General features: G+C 40.0%; 1 protein-coding gene across 50 annotated transcripts in view; it reads left to right on the top strand.

Annotated features, from left to right (window-relative positions):
- The window catches only part of SORBS2 (sorbin and SH3 domain containing 2), a 235,415-nt gene that overhangs the window by 158,406 nt on the left and 61,637 nt on the right, over nt 1–15,372 (top strand). For 49 of the 50 annotated variants that reach the window (XM_017862581.1, XM_017862598.1, XM_017862588.1 and 46 more), the window contains 5 exons: nt 1,102–1,274; nt 5,981–6,047; nt 6,862–6,906; nt 8,024–8,213; nt 10,932–11,046. In XM_017862581.1, the coding sequence (XP_017718070.1) occupies nt 1,102–1,274; nt 5,981–6,047; nt 6,862–6,906; nt 8,024–8,213; nt 10,932–11,046 (590 nt within the window). Of the gene's footprint in view, nt 1–1,101; nt 1,275–1,729; nt 2,082–5,980; nt 6,048–6,861; nt 6,907–8,023; nt 8,214–10,931; nt 11,047–15,372 lie in introns of those variants that run through there. The other variant, XM_017862630.1, reaches the window with a different exon arrangement.

Consider the following 15,372-nt stretch of genomic DNA (forward strand, 5'->3'; position numbering starts at 1 on the left):
AAAAAAAAGCTTACTTATGATATTTTATACACATTTTTCATGAAAAATATATTTATATATTATATATATCATATACACATAATGGTATCAATGAGTCCCACCCTGAAACATGAGAATTCTTTTCATTTCCACCTTAAAGGACTTTCTGAGTGGCAGTCCTGACAAACCATGACATAAAGAGTAAATACAAAGTGTCATTCTCTGTCACCAACATTTTCAATTTAATTGCAGAAAAATAGAAAGGCATATTATTAATTGTACCAGAGGAATGGTAATAATGTTGATTTTTAAAAATATCTGTGAACTAGGAGTAAATGGACTATATACTGCATGTCTGTACTCTGTTGCTTCTGAAAGTATTCTAGAAGTTACTAAAAACCATGAAGAACTTGATAAGCCTCATCTAAATTATATCCTTAAGGCAGTTTTGTCGTCAAAAGTAAAAGTCATGGTTTTTTATATTTTAAGGTAAAAACGCACATAGGAAATCGTACTAATAATTTTAAAGCATTTATTTACTCATAAGCTTTCATAACCATAGGCTTGGATGTGAAGATTTTTTTAGGTGATTTTGGTTTTGCTTCATTTTAGGAAATCACTGTTACTGACTCAGCAGTTATATCTTTGTCTAGAAATACATTTCAAAACTTGTAAATAATAGTAGTTAGCAGTATCACAAGAATAATATTAATGTAAATGATGACCTGAGGGAAATTACTAAACTTGTCTCAGCTCCTGCCCCTCATCTATAAAACTGGTTCTTGCTCCCCCTCTCCTGCCCTCCCTCAAAGATTACTGGAAGGATAAGAAGAGATAATGCATGTAGAGCACTTCCTAACTCAGAGGCTTCCAGACGATCATGTAACAAATGCCCTTCTGCCCCCAGCCTCCTTCATGGAACGGTGAGGCCCTTGCCGGTATAGGTCTGTTCCCCACACACCTACACAGTCTCCACCAGCTCCAATGGAAAGGAAATGAGTTAAAAGGGATAGTGATGGCAATATGGACTCTGTGTTGCAGTTGGCATAAATATACAAACACCATGAATTGATGCTTCCCTGTGCAATGAATACATTCCATGTTACCAAATTTTCTGTACAGATTCCACAGGGACGTATCCCCAGCATGCGCACTCTCTGGATGGCACCACCAGCAGCTCTATCCCCCTGTACCGATCCTCTGAGGAAGAGAAGAGAGTCACAGTCATCAAAGCCCCGCATTACCCAGGGATCGGGCCCGTGGATGAATCCGGAATCCCCACAGCAATTAGAACGGTAGGAAATGCCAGCGTGTGCGTCTGTCTGGGGCTGGGCACAGACTCCACAAAGGATGGATTGTCCATGGCTTTGCGCATTCCTAGGGTCTTATATAATGAGGATTGCCCTCTGTGCCATCCGAGTTCTCATGAATGTTAGGCTGTGTGTGGCAGAGAAAGAAAGCTGTCGATGGGAGAGAATGACACAATCTGTTTTTCTATTTGAATGAAACATCCTGAACATTGCGATTTTGTTAAATGATAAAACTATGTTGTGTGGTTTAGTTTGCTTGTTTGTTTTTCTTTTACCTTTTACCAAGGAGGCTTAGGGCAATAGAGACAAAAGAGAAGGAATGAGACAGTGAAAATTCTTTGGCTGCATTGAATTCCCACGTGCATTGCAAATAAACCAGTGATGTATTCGTTTCTTGAAATGGATGTGTGTTAACACCGGGGGATTGGGAGCTGTGATTTGGGAGTTGGGAGGTGAGATGATTGGAGTGAAGAGAGTTAATGTCATGGAAAGGAAAAGCTGTCTGAAGAAAAATACACATTTTAGTGTCCCTCTTCAGCCGTGCCTGCTGAGAGCTCTCCTGGGATGATAAGTGAAAGTGTTTGGGTTTTTTTTTTTAAGTTTTAAAACTCTGCCAAAGCATTGCTCAGTGTATCTGGGCAGCCCCTTCCGGCAAAACGCAGCAGTAGCAGAGGCAGCTTCTGAGAACCTGGGCAGGCAGCAGCTGGCTGACCAAGTCCACTGGAAGAGAAGGCTTGTGCCAGCCGAGAGAAGGAAGCCGGGGACAGGATGAGAGCAACAACACCTTTGCAGGTGAAGCTGGGGGCCCCGCGGGGAGGGAGCACGGCTGCATGTACTTTGAAGCAAAACCCGTGCAAAGCTGGGGTGTGGCCAAGAGCTGCTCCCCTGGAATGCAGACCTGGGCAGCCACGACAATAAGGGATAGAGGCAAAGAACAGGAAAGAGATCAGGAAAAAAAAAAAAAGCCGTGGTAAGATTGGAAACAGTCAAAAGAACTAACGATAAAGTGTGGGGATTTTCTTCTCTCCTTGACTTTACATTTTTATATGGGAATTATGTGTTTTATATACAGACAGAAGAGTTTAAAATGGATTCTTCTCAGCATCTGTATTACAACTGGAAGCCAAAAAGTAAATCTGTACAGCAGTTACTGGGGTTTTAGACTCATTAGATTGAGGGAATGTGACTAATTATGATGCTCTAACAATCTGTCTTGAAACTGACAATTGCCATATTTTATGTGCCAAACAAAAGTTCAGGGATTATGACCAATATTCTTCATTTTGTGATGATTACATGTTTCTGGTTATACGTTTTCTTGTTCATTTTCCTTGTAAGATTTCTGACTCAAAATGGTTAAATTTGAAACTTTCTTCTAATTATGTAGAGATAGACAGTCAGACAGATACGGTGTCATTGGTTTTGTGTAATTGACACTTGAGGCATAGTATAGACAAAACTAAGAAGCCCTGATTCTATGTAGTTGTAGATTCTGTCTGAGAGGATTTTATCAAAGATAACTGAGTATGTTTTTAAGTCAATAAATGATACCTAATGAGCATGCAAGCCTGGTCCACGTTTTTATCTATTATAAGACATAATTTCCTTAACTAACCAGACTTTGTTTGGTTAGTTTCAAAAGGAAAAACTGAGATGCTAGAGATGGTTGATGAAAATTAAATCATCTTAAAATTTTTTAAATGTTTATCCACTGCCAAATCAAAAGCACATCTGGGTATGCATAAGCCAACACACTACACATTTAATACCAGTTTCCCTTCTATAAAATAGAAAACACAATATAACCAATGCAGAAGTTCCTTATAAGGAACTGTAATTTTTATGCATAATTGTCCTCTTACTTAGACCTTTAAAACTTGACAAAGAAGGTACAGGTCTATGAGGACTCTCGTCTTACACTGACTATACAGCCCTCCCGAGCACATCCCCTTGTTTAGCTGTAATTATAAATGTCAAGTCAGGCTGTCTCTGAGCCACAGCAGGCCAAGACTCTCCAAGGTTGTTTTTCTTTCTCATGTGTGCAGAAAGTAGTGATGATCAGATTCAGTGTATTTGCGAAAGGTGGTACTGTCGCAATGTACCATGCTGTAGGATCATTTTAGACAGCCAGCCTATGCCGAGGAAACAGAATTTTGTAAAGTCATCCAGAAACTCTAGAAAGCCAGGAGTCAACAAACAGTACTTTTGAGCTATTTTAACGAAGGCAAGCAGCCCTCCAGATTGCCCTCTCTCATGTGACCTAGGACATCTATGTGAACCTTTTACTGCTGTTCTTCAAAACAACAGAAATCGCCAGGGCTCAGCTCCCATGAGATTGTGCCATTAAGGCCAGCTAGTTAAGTGAAATACAAGATTCTTTTCTTCTACTTCCAATGTAACACTTGATTGAGTATTTTCAAAACTGAAAAGGAGAAAAAAATAGAACAGAATCACTATATACTGCTATGTAGAAAATATGTCTTTTTTTTCTTTTTTGAAATCTCTGCATGTTAAATTGATGTAGAGTTCCGATGTTTTGAAAACTGTAGGAATGTAAAACTTCAGGTCTATTCAGTCAAGGTTGTAGAAAAAACTGCATAGTGAATTGCTAGTAGCTGTTTTTCATGCAAAGTGATTTTACATACAAAAGTAAACTTCCTGAAATTTGAGTAGACTGTTTTCTTATTCTGAACCTTAGGCATAGCAATCTCTATGATGGCATTTACAAAATTTACAAAAGGAACTTTAAATGCTGAGAGTACTTCTTTCAGAAAGGGACACAGAGTTTTAATATTTTATTTTACCAGCTTCATATTTCCTTTGCCAACGGGGCATTTTCTGGCCTCTCTGTGCTCACCATATAAAGCTAGCAGATGGCATCACTGTGAGATTCTACCTGATACAGGCCCTCCAGCAAGTGAAGAAAAAAAACCTGTCTGTCAAGATGCATTGCCATATACAGTGATAGAACTCACTTCATACCCTTCCTTGTTGCCTTGTTTTCCTTGTCCAGGAAAACATTTTTGCACAATGTTACGTTGTATTTTCTGTTGCTTTAGTACCGTAAAAGAAATGAGGTTTAATGAAAGAGAAATCAGTCCTTTATAAAAATAAACTTTCTTGAAAGATACATGTTTAGCAACTTTGAGCCAGCAAATAATAGATTCTTGCTTCATCACTGCAATCCCTTCCACCATTTCCCATCCTTTGACTGAATATTCCACCAATAACCTCAACTATGCCATGGAGAAAGAGCCCAGAATGAAGAGCTGACTCACAACAAAGTCAAGGGGCCCTTAATGTTAATCTGTATTTGGGGTGATTTTCAGAATAATATACTCCCAGAGGTCAAAATAAATTTAGATATAGCACAAAACCCATAATGCCCAGATGAAAAATGCAGTGACCACATTTCTGGGGGAAAAAAAAGATCAGGCAAGAAAATCCAAACCAAAGCTCAGTCTAATAAGTATAAGAATACTTTTGTATCAGTCCTAACGGAACTTTTTAAGTCACGAGAGCTGTCTTGGAAAGTCTGGTATATTTAGTTACTATAAGCAGAATGGTGAAGCTTGTTGCCCAGATAGCACTAAGAGAGTTGGGGTAAGATCTTACCAAGCAAAATCTGTGAGTATGATTACAAAAGCACGTGTCTACTTTTACGGGTGTAACAGAAAGGCAGAGTTCCATCCAAGAGGCTATCTTCATTCATTATTTCATTCTACAAATATTTGTGGTTCCCTAGTGTTATTATTGAGTAGTTATTATATTCTAGGCATTGTTCTAGGCCTTATGTAGACATCATCTCATTCAATTTCCATAACAATCCTAGGACTTAGATATAATTATGTCATATTAGAGAGGAGAAAACTGAAGCTCAGAAAAGTTGACATGACTTGCCCAAATTCGTATTGCTAGGCTGTATTAAGCAGCAATTTAAGGAACCAAGATTCGAATCTTGGTTCAAGATTCTACATTAATTTCATCTTTCCACTATAACTTACTGCTCCCCTCATGTCCGAAGCCTGGATCCGGGAGGACTTCTACACTCAAGGAACTTACAACTTTAGCAGAGCCAATGTTGTATATACTTTATTATCATATTAAAATTTTTGAAGCAATATCTACATTCTTAAATTTTCTCTAGGACCCTAGGATGCCTACTACATTCTCTATTTCAGTAACTTAGACTAGTAAATAGCAAATTTATTTCTCTAGAGCCAAGCTGATCAGAATACAATTTGAGTCAAAAATATTCCCCAGTTAATTCTGAAAACACCGTCTTGACAGAGTATTCAATAAAAAGCATCTAAGGATAATGATCATTATCTACCAAAAGGAGTTAAGCAATTTATTACAACAACAACTTTTATTAAATGAACTTTATATAAATATATTGGTGCAAATATCAACTCTCTAGTGCTGGGCACAGCTATAATTTGAAAAAATAAAACTATTGCATCTGAAGTTCCAATTCAGCCTAAATTCAAACACAAGGTAATGTATTTACAAACTGCACACATAACTAAATAAATTGCTGAAATTGTCACAAAGCCATAGTAAAGAGTCAGAACATTTTATCACAGAATGGGACTCTGTTATTAAGAAGATAAAATAGAGAAATGAAAACACTGAGGCGCCATGTTGATCAGAAGCCAGTTTGTAACCATTGGACGCTCTGTTCATTACAGACAGTCGACCGACCAAAGGACTGGTACAAGACGATGTTTAAGCAAATTCACATGGTGCACAAGCCGGGTATGTTTGCTGCTCTGCTTTCTGATCAGGTCCTAGTGGGTTGAAAGGGGTACACTCATCTTTTGTATAGGTTTGATTCATATACAATGTCAAGACCCCAGCAAACTCCACGTCCTCTTTCTTTTCAGCATGCATCCTATTCTTTCTATCACCCCTCCAGTGACAGATCCCTGTGCCTCTGCCTACCACCTGAGCTGCCAAGGAGCCTCCCCATGGAGGACAACCAGGCACTCTGGCCTCAGCCTCCATCCTCCCCTGTCCACAGTCTAAATTGGTGTGTTGCCTGGTAAACAGGCACATTGTTCCTCTGCCCACCCCTGTCTGCTCTCATCAAGAGAGTGAGTCTGAGCAGGTCTGCTTGAGCCTGCTCTGTAGACAGGAGAGCACTAAAGCACTTGGTAAAGAAAATTCGCGATGCAGAGCAGAGAGGGTTCTGGGGAAGCGAGGACAAGGGCCTGACTCTGCATGCCATGAGGAGGGCAGCAAGATGAATATGTTACAGGCAAAAAAGGGCAGTTTGCAGAGGCCTGTGGTGGCACGTACCTGTAATCCCAGCTACTCAGGAGGCTTAAGTGGGAGAATGGTTTGAGCCCAGGGATTGGAGGTTTGGAGGCTGCAGTAAGCAATGATCACACCACTGCACTCCAGACTGGATGACAGAGGAAGACCCTGTCTCAAAAAAAAAATGGCATTATGAACTAGGAAAAATACATTGCTTTTCTAACAAATTTCTGTTGTTTCACTGAAGTTCTGCTGTCTCATTATGCTTTGGTGGCAATCTGTATTACCATAATGTTTATGTTTCATTTTCTAGATGATGACACAGACATGTATAATACTCCTTATACATACAATGCAGGTAGGATGGCTTTCCTTGCTTGCAATGTCTATTTTATGCCCAGCAATGTCTGGAAGAACCACACAACCACCTTTTTTACCCTTCTGTTTGAGCACATGTTTTCAGTTCATATATTAGGAGGATGACTTCTTTTCCTTTCTCAGAGCATGCGTAACAAAAGGATTGACTTTTCTCATGGAAATGAGAACTAATACTGGTTTATCTCATTCATTCCCACTGTTGTTTATTCTCAGCTTCAGGAATGTTTAACCAAAGTGTGAAGGACAGGCTGAAAGGACACACTGTAACCCAGGGTACAAAATAAGATAAAGATCTTTTATCAGCAAAGAGAATGATTCCAATTGTGTAAGATCTTTCAGATACACTTCACCAAAAACAAGTCAAACAAAGTATTCGGTGACCTTGTTCCTGCTTTTAGCTCCAAAATGCAACCATTCATTGAAAGATTTTAAAAATCCCCCTTGGCGGGGCCACTTTTCTGACTCAGAATTGCCAGTGGTCATAATGCAATGACTTCAGTTCCAGGCATTGCCACTTGAATTGGCGAGCATGGGTATCTCCTGCAGGGATCTGCAGGCTGGAGGGAAGGACCCCTGAGAAATGCTTTTCCCTTCATCACTTTCTCCGAATGTTGCCTCAGGGGATTCTGCCCAGGCCTTCTCTCCCTGCCCAGCCACAGGCTCAGGACAGGTGCACAACTATTTTTTTTCTTCTTTCTTTAGACCAGGTTCTGAGGTTTGCACTGCTCCCCTCCCCTTCAGCAGCTGCTTAACTATTTTCTTAGTGTATACAATTGAAGAGAAAATTTGCTGAGTACTTATCAGTTTATTCCCAGTACCAGTCTGAATTATTACTAGTTCTGAAATAATTGACAAAGATTTACTGTAATCAGGGCTTATGTACAGAATAAATTTGTAATTAATAAATTAATGGAAATTAGTAAATTAATATTAATAAATTTAAAAACCTATCTTCTAATGTATGCATGATGAATATGCTTATTGATAATAATTTCTATGCAATTATTGGCTATTTCGAGGGGGACACATAATTTAATTCCTTTTTAAGAGGTTATTTGCTTCTGCTTTTTGTCTACTTTTGTTTTTTGTCATGATAGGTCTGTACAACCCACCCTACAGTGCTCAGTCACACCCTGCTGCAAAGACCCAAACCTACAGACCTCTTTCCAAAAGCCACTCCGACAACAGCACTAATGCCTTTAAGGATGTGTCCTCCCCAGTGCCTCCCCCACATGTTCCACCTCCAGTCCCACCACTTCGACCAAGAGATCGGTCTTCAACAGAAAAGTAAGGCTTTCCCCCCCCCAGGGTGGTCTGTGTTTAGCTTAGGATAAAAACAAGGCTACATGGCATTCAGCAGAAGAATCAGTGCGCACGTCACAGAGACAGTGTATGTATGATCTTGCTGGTCCATACGTGTACCATATTGACCTCTGCTGGGGCTGTAGCAAATGTTTTCACTGTCTCGTTTCATGATGCTGGAGTGCCCTAAATTAGACTTGAAGTAATATGGGCACATTTTCTGCTTTCCGATCAATACATACATATAAGAGACAAGTAAATAGAAATAATGGACATGGACTTCCTTTGGTATACCAGGTTACAGGCTATGCAGTTAATTTTCTGTTTCCCCAGGTCTATTAATAAGAGACATTTTTGAAAGCAGGGAAAGTTATTCATAAATCATAATGAGGCATTAGTTAATAAGTGTCTGTGACTTGTTTCTACCAGTGTTTCATTACGAGTTTTCATTTCTCCACTGAAATTTTTATACAAACTATCCACATGAAAATAAAATTTGTAAACACATTTTATTGTGTTATTTTTACTGGGATTATGACTAATACTTCTACTTATAGATAACCTTTATTGAGCGCTCATGACAAGCCAAGCACTAGGCTAAGCGCTTTTTCTGTGTCATATCATTTGATTCTGAGAACAACCCAGTGAGATACGATCTATTTTAGAGAGGAAGAAACTGCAGTTTAGAAGATGGAAGGAACTTATTCAGCTCATACAGCTATAGTGTGTCCAAGCCAGAGTCCAAGCTCAGCTCTGATTAAACCCAAGGCCTATGCTATCCTAGCAATTAATAAACAAGAATATAAAAATTATTTCTTATTAATGCTGGTTATGAAGCATTATCATACCCATTCCAGAAAAATTGTATTCAACACCCTATGGTACCATTAAGAGTGACTGATGATCAGGCCAGGCGTGGTGGCTCACGCCTGTAGTCCCAGCACTTTTTTTTTTTTTGAAATGGAGTCTCACTCTCTTACCCAGGCTGGAGTGCAGTGGTGCGATCTCAGCTTACTGCAACCTCCGACTCCCGGGCTCAAGCAATTCTCTGCCTCAGCCTCCTGAGTAGCTGGAATTACAGGCACCCACCACCACACCCAGATAATTTTTGTACAGGGTTTCACCATCTTGGCCAGGCTGGTCTTAACTCCTGACCTCGTGATCCACTCACCTCAGTCTCCCAAAGTGCTGGGATTACAGGCGTAAGCCACTGCACCCTGCCAGTCCCAGCATTTTGGGAGGCCATGGTGTGTGGGTTGCCTGAGGCCGGAGGTTTGAGACTGGCCTGGTCAACAGGGGGAAATCCCATCTTCACTAAAAAAAAAAATAAAAGTGTTATAATAGAGTAATTGATGATCATATAGGGTACAGCATATCCCACCAAAACACACACCTCATGTGTGAAGGGATTCTCATTTTAGTACCGATCTCCTCAGGATGAATTATGTGAGGCCTTAAAATTGAGAAACAGTTTTCTAGACTGTTTGTTTTCTAGACAGATTGTTATCTTTGTCATCAAAAAATAACCAAAATTAACATTTTGATTTAAAGGTATTACCCATCCTGTATGTTTTGTTAAAGTTAAATATCTCACTAAAACATATGATAACCTCCTAAAAAATTCCATATAGCTTTCATACGTATTATCTCATGTAATGCTCAAAACTTCTCTGCAAGGAAGAACAACACATTATTGCTATCTGCATTTTACACAAATGGAAAAAAGTGAAGACTGAGAAAGTGTAAGGGGTCTTGCTCCATATCACTCATGAATTTAGTAGAAAGCTAGGACTTGCCCCTAATTCTGTCCATTAGAGCGTTTCTATTTCCAATGGGCCATGGAGGAAGAATTTCATTCCATTCCATGGAATCAGAATTACCCCCATCTATAGTCAGAAAATCCTTCCTCCTAAAAACCATGGCCCCTGGGAGGCTGAGGAGAGAGGATGGCTTGAGCCCGGGAGTTTGAGACTGCAGTGAACTGTGATCATACCACTGCACTCCAGCCTGGGCCACGGAGGAAAACTCTGTCTCGAAAACAAAACAAAACAAAAAAAACCCAAAAGAGCCTTTTTCTTTTGCTCAGCAGCCTAGAAAAGCTTAATTCTGTAAAGCCCTTTTTTGAAGCTTTCCTTCTTAAGTCTTCTGACAGCCTCTTGGAAGATATTCGTTGGGGGAAAAGTGCTGGTTCCCATGAGTAAGATGTTTGACTCTGGTTTTTCAAGGCTCACACCAAAAGACGACCTCCTGTACCACACTGCCTGCTCTGGTACACGTCAACCCACATGACACTTCTGTACTCTTCCCAAGCGATGGTCCCACTTCAAGAAATAAGATCAAACATGGTGTGTGCATTACTCCTTGTCACTTTGGATCAAGGATCACAAAGGTCACAAAGTGGTGGGTTAAACGCACATAGTTCAGCAGAGCATACTGCCACCTATTTTAAGCAGAAACATGCATAGCTGCCAGTAGGGACCCAGGGGCTCACTCACTGGTCACTCTTTGCGCGTCTACAAACACCTCATGTGACTTTTTGAGCCAGCGCAGGGAAATGTGGTATTTTTCACAGATTAACTTCTTATCCTGAGAGATTTTTTTAAAACTATACTAAAAGTAACTTCGAAAACAGATAACTGGTTTTATACAATTGCTTTAAGCAAAAAGGATTATTTTAATGTGTGATTTGTTGTTTATTTCTAGGCATGACTGGGATCCTCCCGACAGAAAAGTGGACACAAGAAAATTTCGGTCTGAGCCAAGGAGTATTTTTGAATACGAACCTGGCAAGTCATCAATTCTGCAGCATGAAAGACCAGTAAGCACTTGTCATTAAACAGAATATGCCAGCTCGCTAGGCTCCCAGGGTTCCCAAATAAACCTGAATTTCAGATCCATTAGCAATTTTTGTCACAAAGGTAATTACTTAGAAATCATGTTTATTTCGTATCATGATTTGTACATCTCATCTCAGAAATGAAAGATACACGTTCTAATATATTGTCTTTACTGACCAATTATGTGTGTATGTGTATGTGTGTGTATTTATAGATATACACACACGTAGGTGTATATACATATATATACACATGTGTATACACACACACATATATATATTTATATGCAAGATTCATTTGCATGTAACTATAACTGTGCCTAATCATTAACCAGAGTTTAACTTTTAAAAAACATTCATAAATGCAATGCTTAATTGCTGTCATAGCTTGCTAATGAGAAAAATCGTTAATTAATCTCCCCAATACACATGAACCCAGGCAGTTCTATCCCTTGTTTTCCATATTGGCTTTTTAATATTTCTTTGGATGAAGGGGAAATTTTCCAAATGCCCTTTTTATAACAAGTTGTTTTAATTGCTTCTTATTAAATCCCTCCTCAGGTTACCAAGCCTCAAGCTTCCTGATTGATTGTCATTCTAATGGATCAAGATTATATTTCACTTTGCAGGATTTTTTCCAATTATTTGATTATATGCAAACAAAAATATCTATACACTTAAGAAGAACCACTTCCCTCCTCGAAGCGCAGGTTCACACATAGGTCCTCCCTTGGCCTTTGGTTTTGATTCCCCAATACTCCCTTGCATGTCCTTTGCTTCCCCTCAGAAATCAGTGCCCTCAGGATTTTCTTTGAAACTCCACAGTTCCTCTGCATCTCCTTCCAAATCTACTTCTAGGAAAACATTTGCAATCAATTGCAATTTACTCTCATTTTTGCTCTAAAAGAATTTTAGGTGTCAGTGAACAGGAAAAAGAGAGTTTTCTTTGTGGAGCTCCTTCAAGAGTCTCCAAGAAATCACACTCATATATAATCCAAGGCCAGCCCTGTGGTTTAATTGGAAACCCTAGCCTTGCCACACCCAGCTTGAGTGTCCTTGATTTAGGTTTTGAAACCCTGTATTTGTGGTTGTGTTCTGGAGAAGCATGTTCAAAACCTTATCATCGGATACTTCATACATGATATTTATCTAAGCCTTCTTACCCTTTCTTTAAATAACTCATATCTTTTAGAGTAACAGGACTACAAAAGAAAAACTGAAAGAAAAAATCATCACTGATTTGCAGGCACCATTGCAAACTTATAACCCATTTACTAGTTTCTATGATTGAGTATCATGCTACTCTGAAATTTCCAGAATGAGAATTGAGTGAAACGCAATGTCACCATTGCATAACATTGAAAACAGCAAAATAATACATCTCAGATTTAAATTAAGTGACAAAACTTCAATGATCTTTCTAATAATTGATGATACTCTTAGGATAATGAACATGGTAAATGTACTGGAATGCCTTGGTAGCTGTAGTGTCAGGAAACAGGATTGGTTTTAGAAGCTCTCCCACCAGGATATTTCTGTTATTTAGTCATTCAGCAGAACTGATTGAGCAGCAGCTACATGCCAGGCTTTATGTGAGGCGCACAGCGGGGAACAGGACACACTCTCTACCTTGAGGAACTTCAGGTCTATCATTTAATATCTACGCAAGAGTAGATCTGAGTTTGTGCAAAGTAAACAGCCTCTCATATGGTTAAAACACACACACAACTAAAAAATGCTCCCTTTGCTCCATTTAGGCTTTATACATTGACCCTATCATTGGGACTGAAATTCGCACATTACTCTTGTCTTTGGGTTAGAAAAGACTTTAAAGACTCTGTTTTACAATAGCAATAATAATAGCAATAACAATCATTGTAAATCATTATTGAGCACTCACTCTATGCCAGGCTCTGTCATTAGTAATTTATACCTTATCTCATGTAAAGTTTCCAACAGTCCTATTAAGCAGACACGTGGCATTTCCGTGTTACAGATGAAGAGACTGAAACACACATTAGCTTGCCTTGCCCCAGGGAGACATAGCCGGTGGGAGCCAGAACTAGGAGTTGAGCCCAGGCATACTCATGCCTGGTGCACTTGGTCGCTGCTGTACAGCCACTCCAGGCATAGCTGAGCAGGAAACACATTTAAGTTGTAGTCGTTATTAGATTCGCTTATTTGATGATTTTCCAGTATAAATTAGTTTATTTATTGACTAATTTATAATAAAGTATACTTGATTTACTTTATCAGAAACTTAGGCCCTAAGCAGTTACCACACAGGACCAGCAGATGTGACTGGTTGTAAGACAGGAAGAGCTGGAGCCATGAGTGTGACAGAGATTGGAGTGTGGATAGGTCTCTGCAGCCACAGGAGAAGATAAGTAGAAGGAACTTAGACACTTAGAAGGAAATGAGAATGGCTATCTTATGGAGAAATGGAAAGAACCAACATTTTTACCCCTCCTAAGCAATTTTGGAGAGGACCATCCTTAAGCAAAATGGTTTGAGCTGGCCGTATGGAACATTTTGGCCAGCTTTTGCAGTGTAGGACTAGTTCATTATCTTTTTTAAAAAAATTAGTCCTGACTTCATTTCAATTGCCGCTATAAATCAGAAAACAAAAAGAGCCAAGTGGGCAGTGGTGATGCGGAGACTGGCTGCATACTGATACAGTTTACATAAGATTCTGACGTGTTTGAAAATACAAGCTAGAGACTGAAGAGCCGCGTGCTGAATGAGAGTGGCATCACAGCGAATGGCCAGCGCTGAGGGCTATCAAGGTCTGATCCGTGCATTCTCATGTCTTTTGACTCCAAGACGGCTTGGGAGCATTCCTTTGCTCTTTTCATTTTTCATGTTTGAAAACCATGCACAGCACCTAGGTCATTCTGTGTTGCTCTTTGGAATCTTTACACGGCCTCTCCATCTGCCCAGTTTTCCAAAGGGTCCTCTTGGGTTGTGCCCTCTCCTCCAGTGGACTCAATGTCTGCCTGCCAGGAGAAATGCCACTGCCGCTCCTCTCTTCTGGCCCACAATTGTCCGTGCCTGGGCTACAGTGACAGCCACCTAATTCATTTCCCTACCTCTCCAGTCTAGTCTCCACACCACAGCAGAGGCAATCTTTAGAAAATCTTTATAAAACCTCCAGCTCAAAATTTGCCCCTGGCTCTTCACTGTCCTTCGAGCAAAATCTAAAACCCTGAGCATAATTTACAGAAGACCTGTGATTGGGTTCCAGCTGACCTCTCCAGCCTCCTCTCTCCTCCCACCCTCCCTGCCTCACTAGGATCCAGCTACACAGAGAACTTTCAATTCCCGCCTTGCTGGATCTCTGTAAAGGCTGCTCCTTCCCACCAGGAAAAGCTCTCCCCACCACCTCTTCCTTCACATGGAGAATTCCATCCCATCCTCCAGGTCCCAGCACAATCCCACCTCCCCCAGGGAATGTGCCTGACTCCTCAGCACTAGGTTGGAGGCTCTCCCTGCTATGTGCCCATGGCATACTGTGTTCCTCATGAGATCTTGAGCTTCTTGAAGGTGAGGGCCGGGACTAGTCCACTAGTTGTGTCCCAACACCTGGCACAATGCCTGGCCTATAGTAGGTATTCAGTGAATATGCATTCGTGGAATTTCTAAGTGAGTGAATGAACACAGGTTTCACCCTTGCAGTTAGCGGATAAAGTTGGTGAGGGACTGAATCCTTGTTCTGTTGCTTATCCATGAAATCTGTGTATTTCTAGTGCAAAAAGCCCAGTGGGTCTCAAAACATCCTTGGAGGGATCTGACACACTGCTATTAGTAGTGACTCACGAATCCCATGATTCCCTGGGATACAGAGGAGGCAGGGGGGTTAGTACTGTTTGAACAAAAGTCCTCCCAAGACCCTGGCAAAAAGATCTTCCTTAGGAATCAGTGGCGTATGTGTTTATGTTCTTTAACAGGGCAAGTAAAAGTGAGTGCATTTTTTTGAAGCTCATAAATACTCATGTGACTGTAAATTTAGAAATGTTAATTAATTGGGCCTAATGTTTGATCTGGAAAAGTACTTAGCAGCGGTCACCAGGAATTTGCCTTGAACTGACTCGAACCGCAAATCAGAACCGTATTTCCACAATTTAATTTTTCCATGAGACAATCATAAAAGCTCTCCTGGGATTATATTACTAAAACCTTTACATCCCATTACATTGGATATGTTTGTAGGTGAGTAATGTTAAATTTTAAAAAAAATTAATAAAGCATTTGTTTAGGACCTCTGTATGCTTGATACAGTAAAAAAAAAAAAAAAAAAAAAAAAAAAAA

This window comes from Rhinopithecus bieti, unplaced genomic scaffold (genome assembly GCF_001698545.2).
Source record: "Rhinopithecus bieti isolate Rb0 unplaced genomic scaffold, ASM169854v2 scaffold_56174, whole genome shotgun sequence".
Taxonomy (NCBI): Eukaryota; Metazoa; Chordata; class Mammalia; order Primates; family Cercopithecidae; genus Rhinopithecus; species Rhinopithecus bieti.